Consider the following 8,168-nt stretch of genomic DNA (forward strand, 5'->3'; position numbering starts at 1 on the left):
GCCTGACTACCATTAGGTACCAAGATGAGATCCTCAGACCCCTTGTGAGAACATATGCTGGTGCAGATGGCCCTGGGTTCCTCCTAATGCAAGTCAATGCTAGACCTCATGTGGCTGGAGTGTGTCAGCAGTTCCTGCAAGAGGAAGGCATTGATGCTATGGACTGGCCCGCCCGTTCCCCAGACCTCAATCCAATTGAGCACATCTGGGACATCATGTCTCGTTCCATCCACCAACGGCACGTTGCACCACAGACTGTCCAGGAGTTGGCGGATGCTTTAGTCCAGGTCTGGGAGGTGATCCCTCAGGAGACCATCTGCCACCTCATCAGGAGCATGCCCAGGCATTGTAGGGAGGTCATACAGGCACATGGAGGCCACACACACTACTGAGCCTCATTTGAACTTGTTTTAAGGACATTACATCAAAGTTGGATCAGCCTGTAGTGTGGTTTTCCACTTTAATTTTGAGTGTGACTTCAAATCCAGACCTCCATGGGTTGATAAATTTGATTTCCATTGATCATTTTTGTGTGATTTTGTTGTCAGCACATTCAACTATGTAAAGAAAAAAGTATTTAATAAGAATATTTCATTCATTCAGATCTAGGATGTGTTATTTTAGTGTTCCCTTTATTTTTTTGAGCAGTGCATTTCTCTGCTGCAACTACCACATATATCTTCTGTGATTTCCGCTCCATCAGTGCAGTTGATCACCATGGCTGTAAACGCAAGACATCCAACCTTACTAAAACTCATTACATAGTCAAAAAAGTGAATTGTTAATACAGTAGTTTCCTTATGATGGTTCATCATGGCAATGTCTTTGGTGGCCCTAAAACGTTTCAAGTTGATAGGCCACTGTGATATGAATTTAGAAAGGAAAATGTGTCCATTGATAAAGATTGATTTATCAATAACTCAGCCATATTTGAACCAAAACCTTAGCTTTTCTCAAACTAAGTTAAGAGACCTGCCACATACCCATGTTATTTGGAATTCGGGTTCATGAGAATATCTTTAAGGAATACCTAGGATAGGATAAAGTAATCCTTCTCACCCCCCTTAAAAGATTTAGATGCACTATTGTAAAGTGGCTGTTCCACTGGATGTCATAAGGTGAATGCACCAATTTGTAAGTCGCTCTGGATAAGAGCGTCTGCTAAATGACTTAAATGTAAATATAATATGTTTTTCAAAGGTTTTCAAAATTGATCCTGACAGACCTTAGTCATTGATGCAAATTTGAGTCATGGGCAAGTGCATACATGGAGTGTCTGAAAGTAGGCGTTACTAAATAATTGGGGGGGATCAACATAAGTGAGTGTATGGAAACCTAACAGCTAATTGGCCAGATTGGTTGCCACTCCAGACCTTTTTGCGTGGATGTTTTGTTTCCTTTTAACATTTTAGCTAAGCCTAACCATTTTCCCAACCTTAACCTCATTCTCCTAACCTGCCTAGCTAAAATGTGACAAAGAAATAGCAAGCAGCCATTGTTCTGAGGGCAAAAGGAAACAATATTAGGAAGGTGTTCTTAATGTTCTGTCCACTAAGGGTACATCTACAGCTACTGGATAACATGACTACACCAGGTAATAGCATAGTAGGACTCAGATTAACACATTGTGCAATTCAACAGACCGCATGGGTGCAGACCTTCGCCAACTCAAGAATTAAAACATCCCAACAACAATCATCAGTAATAGAAAGATATCTGTCCCAAATTGTACCCCAGTCCTGACATAGTGCACTACTTTTGACCAGAGCCCTATGGCCCTATGACTGCACTAAATAGGGAAACGGGTGCTATTTGGGACAAATACATAGAGCTCCGCCTGTCCTGTCTTCACTGGGGCCAGCCAGTCAAGTAAACAAAATAAATGTTATTTTTAAGGCAATTTCAGCAGAAATGTTGCAGTTGGGGAGGTTCAAGTCCCTAGTGAGACACCATGGTGGAATGATGAGTTATTGAGAAAGATGTTTTCATCTGTGGCTGTCAGAAGGGTGGAATTTATGAGTGTTGAAACAGAAATGTACAGGGTAAATGTTTGATGTCCTCCAATCAGGGGTGAGGGTGGGATGTGATTATTCTGTTTTGCTTTTCTATATTTATGTTTTGGCTTCATGCTGTGAGCGGTATGTGTGCTGGTCCTGGTATTTATGGGTGTGCTTTCTTTCATGCTTGCCCGCGAATCGGGCTTGGTTTTTCCAGCCTTTGGAAAAATCTTTTTGGGCCGGGGCCTTGTCAGCCCCTCGGGGCGAGCGCACCCTCTGACCAGAGCACCCTCTGTGGGAGCGGACATTTGTATTGTCGATTTAAAATAAAGATATACAAAACAAGTTTGCTAAACTATGAGACAGACAGTCCAGAGATACAGCACTGGGGTTCCATTCAGATAGCTCTGTACATAGCTACCACGGATAAATCACATTTTATTTGTCACATGCGCCGAATACAATTTTACCTTACTGTAAAATGCTTACTTACAAGCCCTTAATCAACAACGCATTTAAGAAAAAAATATTACTAAATAAACTAAAGTAAAAAATAAAAGAGCAACAATAAAATGAAAATAAAGAGGCTATAAACAAGGAGTACTGGTACCAAGTCAAAAAAAACAATAACATGTGACACCCACAATGGCGTAAAGAGGAGGGTCACAGTGTCTTGTCTTCCAGAAGTTAAGGAGTGATTCCATTTCCAGACAGATTCCAGGGAAAGTCAAAGTAACAGGGGGTTAGAGAAGAGCCTCAAGCCCTTTATGTCTGGTTAACATTCTCCCAGTCCCCCTGCTCTGTTCTGCGGTAGTGCTGGGGCTGTCCTCCAGGGAAGACGCTGTCTGAACTGGGGTGCTCCAGGAGGAACTGGATGGTGGACTTGATGTGCTGGACAAAGTGTGGTGGCTCAGCCGTAGGGGACGTGGATAGGTACTGGTCGGGGAAGAAAACAGGAGGAGTAACATATCACAGTGTATACTGATAACATACTATGCAACATTCATTGCATCAGTGTTGACAGAAACAGGGACTATAACACATTAGAGGTTGTCAAAAATGTTTTAAAGGGACATACAACTAAAGTTCTAGTGATTGTGGGATCAATATTAGTAATGTATTATTTTCTTACACCTTACCTTTAAGATGGTGTCATCGTCTTGCGATAGCCAGAAGGAAATATCCAGATTCGGGGACCACTTACATGGGCCTATCTTCACAACTCCTTTGTTCGAGTCATATATATCAGCCATCTGTGAAGAAACAATTACAATGTTATATGACTGTCTGATGAAATGTAGTTAGCAACTCACGTATGGGTTCTATCCAGACACTCCACAAGCCATTCAATGTGTCATCTTTGATCTTTCTTTATATCGATCCTTCACATAGTGTCAGAGATGATGTGCAAGAGCATAGACAATATATCAGTAGACAGGAATTCTAGTTCGACTTGTCGTCCCAATTAAAGCAGGACCCAGCTAAAAATGTGGACAAATTTGCCAATCTGATGCATAGTGGCTCTATGACATCAGCCTATTTAAGGTTCTATATCTATGCGGAAGTCTCTACCTGGCCCCCAGTGAATGTCCGTGCTGATCGCAGCTCCTCCGCGGGTCCTTTGTAAGGGAACGAGGCGGGGAACACCTCCCCTGTTTTAATATTTATACCTGCAGACACAGTCCATGCCATACTATAAACTGTGTGCTACACAAAGGTGAATTTATTTGCAGTGTAGATACAGTACCTATGCCATGCACACCCGGTCTGTGTGCTCCGTCCACTAAGACGTCATTCATCTCTGCAAGTGGAAAAAAGAGAAAGAGCCTCAAGATAGGTAGGGGCAGAGTCAGATATACAGAGAGTTGGGCCAATGAGGGTTTCTGTCTGAACGTTCCGAGAACGCCACTTCCTCCTCCATAGCTGTTGCTAAGTGATAATTGACACTTCCGCATTGTGCTGTTTATTTCAGATAAGTTTTTAAAACTATGAAGATGTCCACTGAAAGAAGATATGCAATTTGTTGACACCACAACACAGTAGACTTGGATACACCTCGAATGCGAATCAATAAAAACATATTAAATTCACTCTCCTGCTTTGCATGTTTACAGGGGGTCATTTCATAGGGAATTGTCGGAGGCGCTCTCATATTGTTACATCACCAAAACTTCAAGAATAAAAGGCATTAACATGGCAGCCGTCCGATCATGGACCCTGTGCTAACATGGCAGCCAAACTCTACATATATAGCTCTGGGTTGTATAAAAGAAAAACAGGCTGAGAGAGAATATAACAGAGTGGAAACATGTACCTGTGATGCAGCAGGTCTCTAGGTGAATATCCTCTTTCTGTCTCTGGAAGGCCGCTGCAAAACACAATAGAAGGGTTGTAGTTTCTCTATGCAGCCTGATAATGGTGTTGCTACTGTGGCAGTTGCATTCAAACAGGAGGGAAGAGAAGGAGATTCACATACACAATAGGTTAAGGCTGAGTTTGTGGGACGTCTTTGACTCATCATCAAATCCTCCAACGAGGTGGAGCTCCAGCCTGAAGGAAAAGAAGCAAGGGGACAATTACGTGTGTGTGTGTGTGTGTGGGTGTGTGCGCTTGTTATCTCTTACCTGCCCTCCTTGGCAGGGTCCTTGCTCAGAGATGTGACAGCTTTGACGATGAGGGGAACCTCACTCCACGTGCTGGAGCCATCACAGTGAGCAAGGCAAGCAGCTCCACTTCCTACAGGATGGTACAAATGCAGACATTAAGAAGCTCATATCTTGATGCTATCATAGTATCTACAAACACACATTACATAGAGAACTGCAGTACCTGTGTGTCGCACCAGAACCAGGTGGCAGGTGGTTGCGTCATCAGAACCAAGGACAGCAACAGAGTCTGGGGAAACAGAGGGACACATTTCGTCATGGTCGTGGATACTGTGCAGCGGATTTTTAGCTAGAGGTAGCCGTTGGACGCAACAATATACTATGTTAAGCTAGGCTGACCGATTGATTTTAACTATAGGTTTATACTCACTGTCCGCTGGTGTTGTGGCTGCAAACTCTCGTTGCTGTATGTATAAGAGGCACTTCGGGTCGACATCTACAACCGGCTTGGACCGAAATACTAGGGCATTTTCCTATGGTATAACATAAAAATGTCATAGCATGAAGAGCAAGTGATATGTTACTTAATGGTGATTAATTCCAACAATGACAACTTACTTACGACATGACAGCTGCTAGTTTGCTTGGCTAACTAGTCAACTCAACGGTAAATAAAGGTTAAATAAAATAAATACAAATAGTTTGCTTGGCTACTCCAGTCAACTCACCTGCAAATGCGGATATCTGGCGAACAAATCGACTGTCGAACCTGGTCGTTCGATTCTTCTATTTTGTATTAGCAAAGGCATTTCTTTCTACAATATAAATCTACCTAATATAATGTCATATTTATCTTCATGAAACATGAAAACTAGACCTATTACACAAGACAGATGGTTAGCTCGCTTGCACTTCCTGGATCCATTTTCTTCTTCTTTTGTAGGCTTTCTCCTCAAGAACGTCACTCACTGTCACAAGATGTATTACTGCCACCAACTGTACACAAGTATTATTAGGGCATGAACGCTATAAAATGTAAATGTAGCCTAAGCCGAATTCTCCATTTGCCCTACGCTCCTTTGACACGAAACGTGCATGTTGTTTATGTAGGGTTACGACACAAAACCTTACGTCCACAGGGAGGGAGTGACTGGGGGAGTTGACGTGCCGTGATTTGAAGCAGCAGCAGCAGCAGCAACTGCAAAACAAAATTATGTTTTGGCTTGTTCAGTAACTTCAGGGCTCGTCTTACCTTTTAAGTTGTGTTTGTAAATAAGTGTTTAACTTTATTGCACTTTCCTTATAACATAATCTATTGTAACGGAATTGTAGGATCGAGACTCCACAACACCGTGCAACACCGTGCAACTCTGAAATATTTCTACAAGCAATTATTTATTGACGACATGAGGGGGAGTTCGTCGTACGGAGACCGTGGACGAGACAGAGGGTGAGCAGATATTTTCTGCAGCATGTGAAATATAGTTATAGCCACGTAGGAATGTCTGTCAAAAGTGTGCTTTTTATATGATACGGGGATATATTGGAAAGCTGTTTGACGTTCGTTGAAACACAACTATCTTGCTGAATGTGCACGGGCGTGTCTCAGACATGTTGCACGCGCTCTGTTCGTGTACGATAAATAACTCTACTTGTTTGCAACATAGTTATAGGCGGTGCCCCGCCCCGCCCGGCCCACCCAGGGAAAATTGCACTAACTCAAAATAGATTAAAAGGGCCAGGAACCTATTTAGTGACAATGTTGCAGTGTCATGGATCGTGTTGCATCATGGATCGTTCATCCCCTTTTTCATCACTCCTCTCGCTGCATGTTCCATAGGCCTCGGTTTGGGTCCAGTAGCTGGGGCGGCTCTCCCCCTATGAAGAAGTTTGGGAACCCTGGAGAACGCCTTCGCAAGAAGAAGTGGGATCTGGACAAGCTGCCCAAGTTTGAGAAGAACTTCTACAACGAGCACCCAGAGCTCCAGCGCATGACTCAGGTACAAACGCAATATATACACATGCTCTTAGAAGGATGTGTGTGTCTATTTTTTTATTTTATTATTATTATTTTTTTACCTTTATTTTACTAGGCAAGTCAGTTAAGAACAAATTCTTATTTTCAATGACAGCCTAGGAACTGCATGTTCAGGGGCAGAACAACAGATTTTGTACCTTGTCAGCTCAGGGATTTGAACTTGCAACCTTTCGGTTACTAGTCCAATGCTCTAACCACTAGGCTACCCTGCCGCCCCTATTGAGCCTGTTGGTTCTCTGTTGTCTGTAGTATGACATAGATGAGTTCCGCAGGAGGAAGGAGATCACAGTCAGCGGTACTGGCTGCCCCAGGGCCATGACCGGCTTCCACCATGCACAGTTTCCCCGTAAGTAGACAACCGTAGATACCAGTTGACACTTGTTGAACCTATATTATAGCCTGTCCCTTCACCTTTTCAGCAGTCATGGCGGTAAAGAGATGAGAATAGGAAGTTGAATCCATTTTAAAAACACTAACCCCATAGGCTATTGGGAAGGGGAGGGGGGCTCATGGGTCACATTATTGGGTTTTTAAATAAAAAAAACACTCCAGGCCACTCTTGAATGTCAAACTAAATACATAGTATGTTGAAATTATAATGGCCTGCAAATTGATTTTGACAAATCGGTCAAAAATTAATCTGTGCGGCCCTCGGTTGAATTTCAAAAGCCAAAAGGTTTGCTCACCCCTGGCTATAGCTAACTATTCCTTTAATTGTTTATCTTTGCTGACAGAGTATGTAATGGATGTGCTACTGAGTCAGGACTTCAAGGAGCCCACATCCATCCAGTCACAGGGCTTCCCTCTGGCCCTGAGTGGCAGGGACATGGTGGGCATCGCTCAGACTGGCTCCGGCAAGACCCTGGCAGTAAGGACGCCATGATAATCCAACAACACGCACCGTACCGACAGCTGCAGTATAGAAACACATAAACTCCCAGAGGAACATTTGACAGCTGCAACACACAAAGACATATTGACACATGAGGACCAACGTCCCTGGACTGTCCGATTGGGACATATACCTCATGACCTCATTGTACTATTTGGCGCCTTTTCTTGCAGTATCTGCTTCCTGCCATTGTGCACATCAACCATCAGCCCTATCTAGAGAGGGGAGACGGACCTATTGTGAGTACACAGCTGGAAACTGCACACTGTTACTTATTCATATATTTCAGGTCTGAGACTGGATTATTTTGACCCTTTTCTATAGTGTACTTAACTCTGTTGTGCTTAGACTTACCTATGGTATGCTGTAGCTGTATATCATGTCTTATTAAAGGTTATACACTACCGTTCAAAAGTTTGGGGTCACTTAGAAATGTCCTTGTTTTTTAAAGAAAATCACATTTTTTAAAATAATATCAAATTGATCAGAAATCAATCATATGTCAATCAAATTGATATATAAAGCCCTTTTTACATCAGCCGATGTCACAAAGTGCTGTACAGAAACCCAGCCAAAAACCCCAAACAGCAAGTAATGTAGATGTAGAAGCACGGTGGCTAGGAAAAATTCCCTAG

At 42.9% G+C, this 8,168-nt stretch overlaps 2 protein-coding genes across 2 annotated transcripts; one reads left to right on the forward strand and one right to left on the reverse strand.

Moving 5' to 3' along the window:
- Window positions 1–2,383: 2,383 nt before the first annotated feature.
- On the reverse strand, window positions 2,384–5,556 carry LOC118376601 (protein N-terminal asparagine amidohydrolase-like). The gene is made up of 10 exons (XM_035763331.2): window positions 5,332–5,556; window positions 5,034–5,136; window positions 4,827–4,892; window positions 4,622–4,733; window positions 4,474–4,547; window positions 4,312–4,365; window positions 3,745–3,798; window positions 3,570–3,667; window positions 3,137–3,250; window positions 2,384–2,933 (listed from the first exon to the last, which is right to left on the reverse strand). The coding sequence occupies exons 1-10, from the start codon at window positions 5,410–5,412 to the stop codon at window positions 2,763–2,765; spliced, it is 927 nt and encodes a 308-aa protein (XP_035619224.2). The 5' UTR covers window positions 5,413–5,556; the 3' UTR covers window positions 2,384–2,762.
- A 178-nt stretch (window positions 5,557–5,734) lies between these two features.
- LOC127924623 (probable ATP-dependent RNA helicase DDX17) lies at window positions 5,735–7,862 on the forward strand. The gene is made up of 5 exons (XM_052509341.1): window positions 5,735–6,053; window positions 6,444–6,603; window positions 6,891–6,987; window positions 7,376–7,509; window positions 7,707–7,862. The coding sequence occupies exons 1-5, from the start codon at window positions 6,010–6,012 to the stop codon at window positions 7,842–7,844; spliced, it is 573 nt and encodes a 190-aa protein (XP_052365301.1). The 5' UTR covers window positions 5,735–6,009; the 3' UTR covers window positions 7,845–7,862.
- Window positions 7,863–8,168: the final 306 nt, after the last annotated feature.

The sequence above is a fragment of the Oncorhynchus keta genome, unplaced genomic scaffold (genome assembly GCF_023373465.1).
Source record: "Oncorhynchus keta strain PuntledgeMale-10-30-2019 unplaced genomic scaffold, Oket_V2 Un_contig_436_pilon_pilon, whole genome shotgun sequence".
Taxonomy (NCBI): Eukaryota; Metazoa; Chordata; class Actinopteri; order Salmoniformes; family Salmonidae; genus Oncorhynchus; species Oncorhynchus keta.